We start from the raw sequence: 17,244 nt of genomic DNA on the forward strand, positions 1-17,244 counted from the left end.
AGCTGTTATTCTCCCACTTTATAGGTGGGTAAGTAGAAGAACAGAGATAGATTAAAAATAGTCTTGGTATCGAGCCTGGTAACAATTCTAAATATTCTTGGCACATCTAGAGACAGCTGCTTTGTCACAGTGGCTTGCCCAGAGCTTACTGGGATGAGATGAAGTTAACAAAAGAATGTCACAAGAGAGCCTCAGGAATTTGGGATGATTGTCTCCCAGGGAGCTAGAATAAACCCAGACAGTACTGCCAAGATTTATCTCACCAAGGCATGATGGTGAAATGCCATTCCAGCTCCCGTTGTCTGTACAGAACATCCTTGAGTCACCCAACAAGTAGTAGCCATTGTTGCACTGGTAGGTCACTGTGCTGCCAGCATGGAAGTCCTCAGCTGAGTAAAAGCCATTCTCCAAAGGGGGTGGCACCCCGCAGCTAATGCCTGTAACGTGCAGGAAGAGCACACCTACATTAGGAGCGAAATGCTCCAAGGACGTGTGGTTCATGTTAAGCTAGTAGTTGAGTTAAATGGGACTTTTTCATTGGACATGAACACAGATTGAGAGCCCTGGAGGGGTGGAAGCAGGCCGTGGCCGTACCTGTGCCCTCGGCAGCTAGCAGGCTGCCTGGCTCAGAGTGGGCACGCAATTCATGAATTAAAAACCAAAATATTTATGAAGGTCCTGCTAGACACTGTCATAGATGCTGAAGTTACAGTAATGAACCCCAGAGGTACACGCCTGCCTTGTGGAGCCTACTGTCCAGTGGGAGCAGAGAAACAAGCCACAGGTGAACACATATGTCAGTGAGCATAAACACTACGAAGAAATGTTGCTATCGCCCAACCTAAACAAGCAGTCTCCTTCCACCCAGGCCCTCGCTTGGGATTTCCCTCCTTTGCTTTATTTTTCTCCATAGCCTTTACATCTGGCCCTTGTTCTTATTTATGATAAGTCATATTTACTCATTATTTTCTGTCCCTCCTGTTCCTGTGGAAACTCCACCAAAGAGACTTTCTTCCAACCGCTGCATCACTAGAACATAGGTCGCTGTCTAGCGATGTAGCAGGTGGTCTAAAATCGTTGGATAAATAAATGAATGGATGCACTCAACTCAAGAGCTCTTCTCCTGTGTCCCACCCGGCCTATAACCCATCTCTCTTTGGGCTCCGGGCCCCAGTTCAGTCTTCCCTTCCCATGGCAGTTCCCTGTTGCATGTGGGGTGCAGCCACAGGGCTGGTCTCCTCATCACCCATGTCCCGCATAGAGAGGGAACTGCTCAATGAGTATTTGCCGTGTTTACTACTGCGGTGTATCTAGCTTTTATCTAGCATTCCTGAAAAATGTTCCTGTGGTGCAACAACTGTCAGGAGCTACTGAAATGCCTTCCGCAAAGGCAGCTCACGTTCGCAGTGGGGGAGTGGTTGTGTCCACTGTCCTTGATTCAGACAGTACTGCACAGGGTTCCCAACCATCTGGAAGCCTGGGTCACAGAACAGACTGATTTTGGAGCCTGGCTTTAAGTCTACCGACGTGGTTCGCAGGTGAGGTATCAATCCTTCTAAGGGTGGGCAATCTGCAGGCAAAGAACACAGGCACAGAGCTTGTCAGTGTGGCAGCATCACCAGGTCAAGTCTCAAATCACATGTGGCACCAGCATGTGAGCGCCACTCTACTGCTATGCTACTAAGACAAGGCGGCATGTGACCAGATCACTGGCGAGCAAAATTGCGAGAAAAAACTATTTGAGTTAACCACTTTTCCTCCTCATTCCTCAGAAGTCAGCTGAATATTTTCTAAAAAAAAAAAAAAAAAAAAAAAAAAAGTGGTATTTCTGGAATATTGATGAAAGATACTTAGAAGTTATCAAAACCCATGAATTCTAGGACGTCTTTAGAAATTTCTTCAAATACATTGGATTTTATGATCATTCAGTTTGATTATTTAGTGCGTGGACTCTACCATCCATAGCTTTTCTCTCTATGCTACCTGCTTCTAGATGGCCACTGGGAATTACAGGGTTGCAGGTACCCCATCTCACACAGATTAGGGCTTTCGTGGCATTTGAAAAATTAACCATATCCCTCTTCTCATCCTATTTTCCTAATCTGATTTCCTCATTGTCCAAGTTTCTTCCACAATTTTGTACTCTCTAATGCAGCGTTCATTTGAGTATTAAAAAATAAATCCTTTGGGTAAAGGTAAAGAAAATGTGAATTAGTGGTTAAGCAGCAGGCTGACAGGCACACACTCCTTGACCCACAGGGAATTCTGAACTGTCTCTTTTTTCACTAGAAAATCTTGGGAGTAGTCAAGAGATGCCAGTTTACAGAAGAAAATTCTAACCAGAACAGAATATGCTCTTGTAATTTATCTTCACTTTTCCCATAATTCCAGACAGGAAATCAGGCCAGGCTAACACATTTCCTTTTTTGAGTTCCTCTGGGCATGAGGTAGCCAGTGATTTCACCTGAAAGTGTAAACACATGTCTTTAGATACACCTTACTTGTTTCCATATGACAGAGTTATTATATCTTAACGTAGTCCTATTGAAAACATTCACAGATCTGGGGGTGGGGGTGAAGGGAAGGTGGCTTTTGAACAGTATGGTTTCAGGAGTAACAGATAAGTCTCTTCCCTCCCCCTCTCTCCTCCACTTCCATCATCCCCTCTCCCAAATAGGTCAGTTGCCAGATATTCTGAAATTCTCCACATAGGATTTCTAAAGTTCTGCAGTTTAATGAGGTATTGTAGATGTTCCCTACTCCTCATTCTCCTGTCTTCTGCCTCTGATGTAGAGGTGGGTAAACTGAGGCCTAGACAAGTTCTGTCCCTATAATAATAAGGGCAGACATTGAGGAAGCCCTTGCTGGGTGGCAAACGAGACCACTGCTATACGTGCCATGTTGTGTGTGATCCTGTTGAAACTTCACTACTCACTATGCTATCTGTTCATCTTTCACAGATAAGGAAACTGAAGCATAGAGGGATGGAGTAAATATGTTCAAAGTCATCACTACAAGGCTGTTGTAGAACTGGGATTTGAACTCAGGCTGTTGCACTCCAGCCTAGCTTTAACTGCTGGCCTCTCTGTCACTCTCTAAGCATGATCTTGCACCAGCCCTCAATTTCTGCATCTCTAGTCCAAGGGATTTGAACCAGTATCTCTCTCATTCTCTCCAGCTTGGAGATTAGTTATTTACAATTATCCTAAAATAATCATATCCAACAAAATTTAAAAACAGCACCAAGAAACAGAAGAGGGGATTCATTGAAAGCAACCTTAGGTAACCTCTGCCCAGCTTAGTCTATGACCATAGCATCAAATGATATCGGTGGTCAAGTCTGAAAACCCAGAGGTTACAGTAAGATACGGCAACGTTAGTCTGTTCACATTTTTACTAGGTTTGTACCTTTGTATCTCATTACTGTCATACACTGAAAATGGAATTGACCTGCTGTGGAGACAGGACATAGTCCCAGAGGTTCAGCTGGCTTATGGAGCCCACAAAAGACTCAGCTGGGTTGAATCCTTCTCCTTTCTGGTCTTGCTCTTGCCCAAGAACTAATGCACCACCACCTAAAGAGAGGAGACAAAGGAGAAGGAAAACTGACTTCGTTGTCTGTTATTCCTAAAATGCTAACTGAACGGAAGCATTGGCAATATAAACGTACCAGGGAAAATTGTTGAAAAAACCAAATTACCTTACCAAAAAAAAAAAAAAATTGCATGTTTCACCTATAAGGACAAATTCAATATTGTATGTAGAGCCACTTAAAAATAATCAGAAAGGTTTATTTAGAATATTACATCAGACTTACAAACACTTCATGATAAAAACCACACATAAACATATGTGCAGGTAATATTTTATGTCAACAAAACAGGTAAGTTCTAATTTGCCTCCTTTCTTCCAGGAAGTTACCCTCCATGACAACTACCACCAGTAGCTGCTCTGCCTTTTCTTCTTCTTAACCCTACAATGATTACATTTCTATCGCCAATTCCAAGGTAACTCTCAATTTGCCAGCGGCCACCTAATTGCCAAATTCAATGGAAACTATTTTATATCCACCTCTGGTGATTTCTTTTTATCATTGGTTCCTACTGGCCATTTCATTCTATTAAACTGTCCTTCCTGGATGTACTGGATGGTCTGTGTTTGCCCCTCCAGAGACACCTGCTACCCTTCTCAACTCTGCTTTGTACCCTCAAAGGTTGACACCGCCTGGTTGCCCAGTTCCTCTGGCTTCTGTTCATACCTGACCAATGGAAGGACCAACCCAAGACAAGAAAGTGGGATGAAAGAGAAGTTTAATTTCCTGGATACCTTCTCCCCCAGGCAACAGATTGGCGGTGGCTGCTTTCCTCTATAGAACACCATGGCTTCTGCTGGGTGAATAGTCTCCAGAACTGCAAGTTTGCCTAAACTCTGGCCACATCTTTGAAAATCGTCCCTTCCTTAAACTCTCTTCAGTTATCCAACTTGGGTATGCCACCTGTTTCCTGCCAGGGGCCTGGCTGATTCCACTTATTTTTCATAAAGGCATCGTTTCCTGGTTCTCCTTGGACCTTTGTGCTAATTCTGTCCCTCTTCTCTGCTTGCCTCTTAAGATGCTGATGCACCCAGGCTTCCACCTCTGGCCTCCTCTTTTCTTCCCTCAATAATCTCCCCATCTGATATCATTCACCTGCCAATTGATACACGTAGAACACCCTTTTGGGATTTCCCAAACTATGTTCTTTTCTTATTAATCATTAAAAATTAATATGCGCATGGAAGAAAATTTGAAAAAATAAAGCAGAAGGAATTCCTCTTATCCAGAAAAAAAAAGTCTAAACAGTTTTGTGTATTTCCTTCCACATTTTATTTTTATTGTTTTTTTTTAGTGTATGTGTATGTGTGTGTGAGAGAGAGATTTTAAAACACACAACTCAGGATCATACTATGAATGATGTTTGAATCTGGCTTTTTGTCTTAGGTATTTCTCATTTCATGAGTTTTAATAGCTATTTTATATATGAATGCACAACAATCCAATTAATTAATTAACTAACTAAACAACCATTTCTTATTGGATACTGGAGTTGTTTCCAAGTTTGGTACTGAAGTATCACTGAGATCAATATATTGATACATGAGTATTTATTCAGATCATTGATTATTTCCTTTAATCTGATTCCTGGTAGTTGAATTGTTGGTTATGTGCCAAGGGTTTCCCTAAGGTTCTTGATGAGAGTTCCTAAACTGCTTCCCAGAAAGGTTGTACCAGTTTTCATACCAGCACTCTATAAAAGTGTCTGCCACGCTGAATCCTTGCCAATCACATCCTATCACTAAGAATGACTTTGTCAATTTGATATAAAGCGATATCAACCTATGTTTCTAGTTGCATGTATTCCTTTGATTAGAATTCAAACCCAATATTTGTAAAATCAAATGTAAATTCTTCCTTCACCTCTAACCCCTGCTCTGATAATTATCCTTTTTCCTAGAATTCTTCTATCAGCTTTTAGACTCTTTAATAGCCCTAGTCACCCAAACTAAAGCTAGCTATCCACTAAGCTCTGTCAGTTGGGAGCTCTGCAATACTTACAGACTCCAATTCACTCTGACTGCTGTGGTCAGACAACCATCTCCTTGGCTGGCTACTATTACAATCTCTGTGTTTTAGTTTCCTATCTTCAGGAAGATAGGAAACCTATCTTCACTCTTTTATCAGGGTGTAATTTTTTTTAAATATAGAAATGTTCTTTTTCTTATCATAAAGGAAATACATGTTCATTATAAGATACAGGAACAGAATAAAGAAGAAAATAAAAGCCACCTGCAACCCCACTATCCAGGGAAGAGAGAGCTGAAAACAAGAATACTTAGACACAAAAAGGAACCACCTCTCCACCTGATAATGCCACTTCTTTTTGAAACATTTTGAATGTTTCCTTATTTACTACAGGGAATCTCCAACTTTTCCTCTTCATGTGATATCTGTCATAGAAGGATCTAGATAGATGCCATGTATGATACTAAGAACACTGTATCACCTAATGCTTTTGTATTCCTTCAAAAGAAAACTCCTTGGATACATTTTTTAAAAAGTATTCTTAGAAGAAAGTTGGAGTTCTATTTGAAAAGGGCATAAAGATAGTTTTAGCAGTGCTGCAGCTTATACACTGGATATACTTGTGTACTATGTATAAGATCACAAAACAAAACATACCAGCAATTCATCTCCTCCTTGGAAGACAGTTTAGTAACCTTCCATTGATAGCTCAGCCTGCGTCTTCCTAGTCTTACTAAAAGTCCCCAAATGCATTTCTTACACAGAGAGTCATACAGCTCACCTAGGAAAAGCTTGTAATAATTCAGTCTGGATGATCAGGGAGTAGAAAATGGGAGAGATAACTGTTGACCTTTGCGTAGAACCAAGGACAACAAAGCTAGCAAAGTTGATGTTATCTAAGCACCTAACAGTCTGGTATCTAACAGAATTATATTCCTTTAGCTAAGACCTACCAGGTATGGCTGAACCAACAGAGAGGCCCAGGCCACCATCAGATAATTTCCCATCGATATAGACTTTCCAGGCTCCATCAGTACTCGTCCAAGTGATTGCAATGTGATGCCAATGGCCATCATTCACGGAGGGACAATCTGTAATCTTTTCCTTGCCATTCACATAAAGAACCCAGCTGTGAAAAGATTCCAGACAATACAGTCATCAGTCATATGTCATAATCTCATCTATGGGGCCACATTACTATTTTTCTTCTTTTTCTTTTTTTGTATGTAAAGCACTTCACGTGAAACCATTACATCTTTTTCTCCATTTGGTCATATTTCATATGGCAGGGTTGATTTATAAATTATACTTCATTGTAGCTCACTGAAAATTACTTTATGTTTCTTGGGCAGCCCGGGTGGCTCAGCAGTTTAGCACTGCCTTCAGCCTAGGGCGTGATCCTGGAGACCCGGGACCGAGTCCCACATTGGGCTCCCTGCATGGAGCCTACTTCTCCCTCTCTGCCTGTGTCTCTGCCACTTTCTCTCTCTGTGTCTCTCATGAATAAATAAAATCTTTTAAAAAAAAGAAAATTACTTTATGTTTCTTAAACACGAAGGGGTAGGAAAAAGTCTTAAGATAATGAGAAAAGTTGATCCAAGTTGAGATAATTTACCAACTGTCTATTCCGGAGAAAGTGAATCAAGAATGGAAGGAATGAGAGCTGTACAAACATCAGACTGGTTTTCTTCCTTCGGAATGGATGTTTTCCTAAGACTAGGAACAAACTTTGGATGTCTCACAGAAAGTAAGCTCTGTCTGGATTGCCAAAACAGTCACATAGCAGACAAACTATGTCAATCCAAAGGCAGGCATAAATAGAACAAAGATGACCAACAGCAAAAGATTCTAACAATCATGTCACATTGGGGAATGTCAAAGATACTAAGCAGTTTAAAATGAAATATCTTCAATAGCAATTGGAGAAAAAGAAAAAAATAGGGAAAATTGATAAGGAAAAAAAAGAATTCATTGCATACCTCTCTCCATATCTTCTCAGTTCCTATTCAAAGATATTTATGGAAAAAATGGTATTTTTATCACACCAATCATTTCCCTCTTTGTGTTTTCCCATCATCCTCCCCTATTCAAGTGGGTAACAGGTTCTCTCTTTGTATACATTATGCCTCAGGGGAGCTTTGTGCAAATTTCTTGGATTTTATTTTTAAAAGTTCAGGTCAGTTCAGAAGAATAGGGTTTGGGGATGGGGAGGGTTCCACCGGAATAGTGAGTCCCATGGACTGAAGAAAGGAAAGAGAGCTCAGTGGGGCCTGCATCCTGCTCAGCAGCAACAGGACAGAAACTTGAGTGGATCTGAGATGAAAAGGCCACCACAGAATCTGTCTATTTTGAAGATTGGGATTCCATGCGGCAAAGAGCTGTGATTCTGAAGGGCCCACAGAGGCTGAAGCAGTTCACACAGCCCCGTGATAAGCAGTATGGACAGAGGACAGTGATGGAAGTCCTGGCCCAGTCTGTGGCTCTTTAGCAAGACCCTGTGGGTCTTGCACAGTCTATGAGAATCTACGATAGGAAAAGCATTCAGTAGAGAAAGAAGGAGGGAAACAATTGAGGTTGTCCTTTCTGACAGCCCAGAGAGAGACGGGCCCTGCTGTTGAATTAATAACTGACCCAAAGAGAAATAAATATCATCTGTACACCTGAGACTGTAGATGGAGTCATATTTAATATATGTGTCTTCCATGGGTCAGTAGTATCACTGAAATCCTTAAATCCCCACAGGCTCTGACATATAAAAGAAAGAGCATCAGTCTTAAGAGTTAGAGTCTGAGACTTAGCTCTACCACTCCCAGAGTGTGAGATTTGGGGCAAATCATTCAGTCTCTCTGAAACTTTGTTTTGCTACCTATAAAGCTAGTTCCTCAGGACATTGTGAAGATCAAATGAAGTAACACTTAGCAAAGAGCAAAACATAATTCATGCATAAGGTGCTATCGCTGAAATTTCGCTTTCTTACAGAACTTGTCCAGATGCTTTGTTTGGTCACTGGTCACTCATCACTCTGTTGTCCTGCTGGAGCACCTGACCCCCTTGCTCCTCTATCCCCCACCCCCATGTCAGTTCTAACTTGGTGCCAGGATAAGATCCAGAGTATGTCTTTCCTGACATTTCTGCTTACCCATTGTAATCAGTCAGGAGGAAGGTATTATCACTGCCATTCTCAAGTGCATAGGAGATTGGTGTTCCATAATTATTGATGTCAGAGGATTTCATCCAGAACGTGCAAGTTATAGCCCAGAGAGATGGAAGTACACCGTCTAGCATGACATAACCATAGGTACCCGAAACTTCAAAATCCAGGTTAAAACCTGAAGACTGGTCTGTAACAAATAAGAAAAGTGTGTAGACTATGGCACTTATGAGGTATTTCTTCAGTTGTCCAAGGTAAGCAGTAGATATGCAGTACTATTGTCAAAGAAGCCCATTTCAGTCAATATGATGATCTGAGATGCAGTTTCAACATTAAATATCTATATATTATCTACAAAATATATCACACATCCTTCTAAATAAAATAATCAGTGATATCTAAGATAGGGAAAGAATTCAGTAGGGCAAAGAAGCAGAGAAATAGGAAAAAGCTGGGAAGAGAGGTGGAATCAGGAAGTTAATAAAGATAGAAGACTCTAGGGCACATCCATATGCTGATGGGATGACTTCACAGAGTGGGGTAATTGAGGCTGCAGGAGAAAAGGGGGTTAACTGCAAGAGCCACATTCCACTTCTACTCAGGGTCCTCATTCTTCCCTATTTCATGAGCAATTCAGCTCTGCCCCAGTCGTGCATACCCCATCAAGAAAATGAAAGTCCTACAGCTAAAAGTCACCAGCACCCTGAGAAAGCAGCTTAGCACTGGTTCTCAAACATGTCTTTGAACTCTGAGCTCCTAAATCAAGTGTCCTTTCTAAACATGTAGAAGATGAAGAGTTTTACTCAATTCAATTTTCTCCTCTGAGCTTCATTTCCCTCACTTTTGCCATTAGGGTTAATAGGACATAGTTTGCTGGATGGCTGTCAAGATTAAATAAGTATAAAATGCTTAGCATCATTTTTAGTATGTAGACAGGGCTTGAAACAGGCAAAAACTAACATTGTTATAATCTCATTATTTTTAGTATTGTTATTAATAACACTGAGCTCCTATATACCTGTTTCACACCTGCTGCCTGAAAATCCTGGCTGGCATTTACAACTGTATGAGTTTAATTCATCCACACAGGTGGCCTGATTTCTACATGGGTTAGACTGACATTCATTGATGTTTACTTCACAATGTGGCCCTGTGAAGCCTGCTGCACATTGGCACCTGCAAAGAAACAAAATATTAATAACACATAGAAGTGCATTTGAGGAAGTCTCCCATTTATGATGACAATGTCTCAAAGGACTTTGAAAACTGAAAGCTCACAGATGCAGAGAACAGACTGGTGCTCAGGGTCAGAGTGGGGTAGGAGAAAAGGGTGAACTGGGGTTCTGTTTTGTTTTTAGTTTAGATGAATTGAGTAAACTACTCTGAAATGATGAAACATTTTCCACATCAAAACAGTGCTTTAAATATCAGTTACCTTTTTTGTAAAGTTCATTTAATTAACCTATTTAAGATAATATATATCTGAAGTGTTGTAGCAGCAAAAATAGTGGTTCTGGTCCAGATGAATTATTATTTACACACTGGGAGTTTCTTTCCCTGTAGAAGTGCTAGGAAAAAATATAAAAAGTTCACATGCTGTTCCAAAGGCTTTATATATATTAAACCAGTCTTTATAATGAGGTAACATTATCCTCATTCCCATTTTACAGATGAGTAAACTATGGATCAGGTTAATCTGCCCAAGTCTCCTGGTCACTAAGCGGTGGAATAGGATTTTAAATCCAATCAAAGTGCCTTGTTCTTAAACAGTAGTATGCCATACAGTCTCGGCGGTATGCAACCTAAACCTATCAGAATGGAAAATGTATCAAATGTTGAGATCAAATGTTGACAAAGGTGTCATGAACTGGGAAATCTCACATAGTGAAGAGAATTACAATTTGGCAATGTCATAGGAGATTGAGGGTTTGCATTCCCAGAGCCTGTATATCCATCTCTACTTATGTGCTCTCAGAAGTTCCTCCCCAGGCACAAAAGGACACAGGTAATGAACATTCATAACAGTATTATTCTAAGTGTTTATGAAGAGGAGAGTGGGAAAATAAACTATGGTATGATCACGGACTACTGATCAGCAGTTAAAATAAATGAACTAGAGCCAAATGTATCAACCTTGACAACACATGATGTTGAGTGAAAACAAAACCCAAATTGCAAAAGGATATATATAGTATAATACCAATTATGTAACATGTAAAAGTATGCTATGCACTGTTTATGTAGTAATATATGAAGTCTGAATGAGAAAGATGTACACCAACTTCAGAAAAGTGGTTACTACTGAGGAAGAAGAGGAAAGTGTATGTGTGTTTGTGTGTGCGTGCGCATGTGTGGTGTATTGGATGAACTCTAAAAGTATGTTTAGAAGGTGTTTCTTTAAAACAAAAGATGTGAATCAAATATGGCAAAATGCTAAGATTTGGTAATTACTGTGATGAGTGCGTGACCTTTACTGTTCTTGGTAATTTTCTGTATGTCTGAAATATTTTTTTAATTAAAAAGGACCTGTCCAATACATGCTAATTAACATTGTCATTAGCATGTTTACATTGGAATTGGGGTGGAATCACTGAGTTCTCTGCATCTGATGATAAATCTATTTTGGCTAGAATTTCACTCATCTTTATCTGCCCATGTTGGACGTCATTCTAGCAATCCAATATCCTTGTCTACGAAGTAAGTTCACTTTGGTGACAACTCACAGTCCCTTTGAGTTAGGAGAGTTTACCTTCCCTTTTCCTCTTTAGGATTTAGGCAAATTTGGTATTCATCAATTGTTTTTGACTCTGGGGGGGAGGGCGGAATTTAGAACTTTTATTTCTCTGGAAATTTCTCATTGCCTATGGTTAGGCACTACAGGCCAGAAGAAGCAAAAAGCCTCTGAAAAGATGAAACAGTTATACTGCTGAGACTTCATTTCCATATCAAGAGTAAAAGTCTCATTGGCAGAATGGGTTGCCTATTTCTTCTGGATCATGCCCTGGCTATCTGTTGGGGGAACAGTATTGAAGGAGGCTGAACCACACGAGGACTGGGAAATGGTGCAACTGGGGTGCTTTTTTTTTCCCTTTTAAGTTTCATAAGCTTCCAGAGCCAGTGGCATGTTGAGGATAATAAAGTTTCCTAAGATTCTGCAAGCAAGAACAGTCTGTCTTTTGTACTGCAGAAGCCACAGACCCTGCAAGGGGAACGGATGTAACGGAGTTAACTTGACAGTGATGAAGGAGAGTACTGATTTTTAAACTGTATTCTACTGGCACCCCAAGAGCTGCCTCAGGAAGACAAAGCATGTCTCCTCTACAAATCCTGCTGTTTTCAACCACAAAAGGTTAGTTTTTATTATTTCACTTGTTTACATTCGTATTAGATTTCTTATGAACCAAGGGTTACTAAACCAAAAAAAAAAAAAAAAAAAAAAGCGTTTGAAAACCACAGATAGAGAATGTCAATTGGGACTGTAACAGAGTGATGGCACAATTCCTTTTGACTTCAGCTAGTGCAAAAACTCCAGCTCAAATTTAAAAATGAGTTTTGTCTAGTGCTTTGGTGTTACTGTGTTTTCTTTCATCTTTTATGACTTCCCAATGACAGAACAGTGGTTTCGCAATCTGGTCATGCATCAGAACCATTAGGGAACTTAAAACACATAGGTGGTCTATTTTAAAATTACAGACTGTACCCCAGACTTAGAGAATCAGAACCCCAGGTGGTGGGGAGCATCTACGGCAGCCTATCCTTGGACTAGAATTAGGGAGTGGCTGACTTGGGACTTAGAGTAATACTCCATAAAGGCTGCAGGATACTGAGTGGTTGAGAAAATAAAACTAGTGCGAAGAACCAGACCTAGGGCTTTACCTGAAGCTATTGGCACCATCTTTACAGGTAGCTCCATTTTTGCATGGTTGACTGAGACACTCATCCAGGTTTTTTTCACACCGGGTACCCAAAAATCCAGGAGGGCATTTGCACAAGAATCCTCCAACCTGATCTTCACAGACTGCATTATTTAAGCATGGGCTTGACTGGCATTCATTGACTTCTGTTTCACAGTGCAGGCCTGGGGATGGAGGACGGTGAGAAAGAGCCCAAATGTTAACCCCCCTTGGGAAACTAGGATCCAGCCATTGACCTCTTGGAGGATGTTGCTCCTCAAGGATTGGAATGGAAGCTGCAGAACTACTGGCCTCTCACACTGGTTTGAGATCCACTCTTGAGTGAGATTTGGCTTTTGTAAGTCATTTTAGGACTGTGTTTTTGATAATCTGCTCTTTTGATCTTGGGTCTCTCTGAAACTAACATTTGCAATGGACATCTAACTGAGATGATGCTAAAAAATGAAACTAACAAATTTAGTTCAAAATTTTCCTCTGTTTCTTTGACCTTGTCTTTTTTCCTACACTGGTCATTTTTTGGGAACTTTCTCTTTATATATATTTCTTCTTATATATATTTATATCATATTGTTTAGCATCTATTTGCAATATTATCCTAAATGATTTATTTCCAGTGCCTTCTTGAATGTTAATCTTAGCACATAAACTCTTGTCTCCTCTATGTCTCCTTCTCTTTCTGTGTCTCCCTTCTCTCTCTCTCCTCTCTCTCTCCCTCTCTCTCTCTTTCTCTCACACACACACTCTTTTTTCTAACCTGTTTGAGAGTAATTGCACCCCTGATGCCCTTTGACCCCAAAATCCTTTAGTGTGCATTTCCTCAAAAATAAGGACTTTCTCTGGATAATCACAGCACAGTTACAAAATCAGAAAATGAACAGTAACATAATATGATGCTTAAAAATGTAGTAATTCGACTGCTAACTCTGGGAAACGAACTAGGGGTGGTGGAAGGGGAGGAGGGCGGGGGGTGGGAGTGAATGGGTGACGGGCACTGGGGGTTATTCTGTATGTTGGTAAATTGAACACCAATAAAAAAAAATGTAGTAATTTTTGGTGCCTTGCAGAACATTAAGACAATGTAGGAAGAATGGAAACATCTTACCCGTGTATCCTTTCACACAGGTGCAGTGATAGCCAGCCAAGCCATCAGTGCAGGTTCCCTTATTTAAACAAGGACTAGAGTTACACTCATTTATATTTTCTTCACATAGTTGGCCTGCAAAAAAATCACAGAATATGTTAGCTGGAGAAAACCTGAAAGGAATTTAAGGCTAATAGTTTTCAAGCAACCTGTTCAGGTGTAAGAACAGGATAATCATAAATCATGGTTAATATGCTTGTGAAAAACTTTGCTCTTTGCCAAATACATTGAAATAAGACGTTTTCTTCCATTCTATTTATTGCAAAAATTTTCTAGCAAGAAATCTGACATTTTCAACATACAATGAAAAATGATAACCATGGATATCTAGCTTTTCTTTTAGTTAGTATAAGTGTTATCTATCTTAAAAATTTTATAGTATTTGCTAGTCGTTTACCTCTTTGCTGAATTTATTCCTTGAGTTCTTAAACATGACTTGTTTATCAACTAGTTGCAGGTTTGTAGCCTTATAAAACATATTCCCAATAACCCCATGCCCAGCCCCTGGCAACTATCATTCTACTCTCCATTTGTATGACTTTGGCTTTCTTAGATTCCACATATAAGTGAGATCATACAGTATGTCTTTCTCTGTCTGACTTATCTCACTTAGTATATAACCCCAATTTTTATCCATGTTGTTGCAAATGGCAGGATTTCCTTCTTTTTATGGCTGAGTAATATTCTATTATGTATAGCTCAATCGTATTCTCTTTATCTTGAGAATACACTTAAGCTTGCTTCCATATCTTGGCTCCGGTGAACAGTGCTACAATGAACAAAACTTCCAGATAATGATTTCATTTCCTGGGGATAGATACCCAGTCGTGGAATTGCTGGATCATGCAGTAGTTCTATTTTTAATTTTTTGAGGAGCTTCCATACTGTTTTCCATAGTGGTTGTAACAACTGACATTCCCACCAACAGTACACAACAAGTGTTCCCATTTCTCCATGTCCTCACCAAGATTGTTATCTCTTGTCTCTTGATAACAGCCATTTGAACAGGTGTGACATGATATCTCATTGTGGTTTTGATTTCCAGCAATGAAATGTTAAGGATTCCAAGGTTTATATTGTAAAAACAAGAAACTTTCCTCTTACCTGTGTAACCAGATGGGCATTCACAAATGAATTCCCCAACTAGGTCTTTACAAATTCCATTGTTGAAGCATGGCAGTGAGCTGCATTCATCAATGTCTATTTCACACTTTAAGCCTAAAATGCAAACCAAATACTGAAGGACAATCAAAGAGTGGGATCAATAAAAACAGAACCATGATCATTTAAAGGTAATTATCTCAATAATCTGAATTTATAGGGAGTGGTGGGGGTGAAGGAAAGGGAAATATTCCTTAAGTGCTACTGTCTAGTTAAGCATTTAACAAAAGTATTGCCTCTTTCTAGAGATTCAAGATATCTTGGGGTACCTAGGTGGTGCAGTAAGTTAGGCATCTGACTCTTGGTTTCACCTTGACTCTTGGTTTGGGTTTAGATAGTGATCTCATGGTCATGAGATTGAGCCCTGTGTCAGGTTCCGTGTTCAGTGTGGAGTCTTCTTGGGTTTCTCTCTCCCTCTCCCCCTGACCCTCCTCTCTGCTCTCTCTCTCAAATAAATAAATAATTTTAAAAAAAGATATCCTTATAAGGAGGGGCTCCTGGGTGGCTCAGTAGGTTGGGTGTCTGACTCATGGTTTCAGCTCAGGTCATGCTCTCAAGGTCCTGGAATCTGGGGGCTTCAAACTCAGCCCAGAGCCTGCTTTTCCCTCTCCCTCCCTCTCAGCCCTTCCCCCCTTACTTTCTCTCTCTCTCAAATAAATTAATAAATTAAATATTTTTTAAAGGATATCCTTATAAGAATACATAAAAGATAGCAGAAAATCCCAAGTTAGAAGTTGGTGGTAGGTAGTGCTGGGGGAAGACTTGGGAGCATAAAATTAATTTAACTCCAAAGTGCAAAGTATAGAGTCATATATACTTGCTACCAAGGCTGAGGAGTAGGGGTAGGGCTAAGTCCTGCCAGATATCAGCTCATATGCCAGGTGTCCTAGAGTGCAGACATATTTTCTGAGAGGGTGCACACAAGCTATCTGTGGGTTAGCTCTGCCAGAAACCCATGTTCTTCCTCTACACCAGGGGGTCTCCAAGTGTGGCCCCTGGACCAACAGCATCAGCAATTACCTGGGAATGTAATAGAAATGCAAATTATGAAAACTTCTTTAGAGCTACTGAATGAGAAATTCTGGGGTCAGGTCTAGCACTCCGTGTTTTAAGAAGCCCTCCCAACGATTCTGATGCACATCAAAATTTGAGAACCACTGTCCAAATTATGCCCTTTCTCAATCACCACTTGCTTATAAAATTCTGGGACAAGATCCATTATGTCTTACGGAATGTTAGGACAAAATCTTTTATAAAAATCGAGACACACATACACATATAAATGGAATGAAATAAGTGGAATGCCAATATTCTTGATAGCCCTGGGCTACATTCTGTTTTCCAATTTTCCTTTTGCTCATTTTGTGGTAAATTCTTTTATTTTAATTTTGTGGTGAATTCTTTTATTTTAATAACATCTTTCTCATTGAAATGACATTTCACGTTGGCTGTACAAAAGTCAGAAAAAATGCAAAAACTGCATTTCTAGGAGAAAATCGTGAATTAGTTGAAATAAATTGCAGTTTTCAGATATAGTTCATTTCCCCCTCAAAAAGTATATTTCTGAACTGAACTGGAATGTGAATTACACTACAAGAAGATATAATTGTTATATAATTGCTACATAATCAAGTTCAAAGCCATATTTTTTTTTCCAAGAACAGCTTCCAGAAAGATAGAAACAAAGTAACAAATCATAGCCATTCATAAGAACTTCCATTAATGTGAAGCCAATGAGAGAAACTGGAGTTTGTTTAAAAATATTTGTGCTGGACAATCTGTTCTATGTTGGGTATCATATTATACATTTGTTTTAGTATGGAACCTTGGTCATGGCTCTGAAACTGTATTCCTCTTTAAATGGTGAGTTATGATGTGACTTTTCATAGAAAAGATGATTCTTTGTTCTTCCTTCAAAATGTGCAAGGAGAACTGCCATTTGTAAGATATGTATACTTTTTTTCACCTTGGTTTATCTTGTTCGAACAAATTTTTTTGCACTGATATAGCCGAATGTATTTATCTTAAAGGGTTAATTTTTAGGGTTCCATAGTTTGATATGCAAGTTACAATGATTTCATCTGAAAAACATACTAAAATTTCCATTTCTCTATGTTACCTGTATATCCAGATGGACAGAGACAAACATAACCACGCCCAAGCTGTTGGCAGGTTCCACTATTGTGGCAGGGATTTAAGAAACATTCATGGAAAACCTACCAATGGCAAAAAAAGAAATCTATCAGAGACAAAACACTCCAATCATTTCGAAGTAATTCTGACTAGGAGTTTGAAGGTTTGCAGGATTAGACAGGTG

At 39.7% G+C, this 17,244-nt stretch overlaps 1 protein-coding gene across 3 annotated transcripts in view; it reads right to left on the minus strand.

Annotated features, from left to right (window-relative positions):
* The window catches only part of SVEP1 (sushi, von Willebrand factor type A, EGF and pentraxin domain containing 1), a 182,151-nt gene that overhangs the window by 59,786 nt on the left and 105,121 nt on the right, over positions 1-17,244 (minus strand). For all 3 annotated transcript variants that reach the window (XM_077912880.1, XM_077912879.1, XM_077912878.1), the window contains 11 exons: positions 17,047-17,143; positions 14,871-14,984; positions 13,728-13,841; positions 12,588-12,789; positions 9,730-9,887; positions 8,700-8,901; positions 6,514-6,689; positions 3,451-3,575; positions 2,341-2,464; positions 1,400-1,570; positions 264-437 (listed from right to left, as the gene is read on the minus strand). In XM_077912880.1, the coding sequence (XP_077769006.1) occupies positions 264-437; positions 1,400-1,570; positions 2,341-2,464; positions 3,451-3,575; positions 6,514-6,689; positions 8,700-8,901; positions 9,730-9,887; positions 12,588-12,789; positions 13,728-13,841; positions 14,871-14,984; positions 17,047-17,143 (1,657 nt within the window). The remainder of the gene's footprint in view (positions 1-263; positions 438-1,399; positions 1,571-2,340; positions 2,465-3,450; positions 3,576-6,513; positions 6,690-8,699; positions 8,902-9,729; positions 9,888-12,587; positions 12,790-13,727; positions 13,842-14,870; positions 14,985-17,046; positions 17,144-17,244) is intronic.

This window comes from Canis aureus, chromosome 10 (assembly GCF_053574225.1).
Source record: "Canis aureus isolate CA01 chromosome 10, VMU_Caureus_v.1.0, whole genome shotgun sequence".
Lineage (NCBI taxonomy): Eukaryota > Metazoa > Chordata > Mammalia > Carnivora > Canidae > Canis > Canis aureus.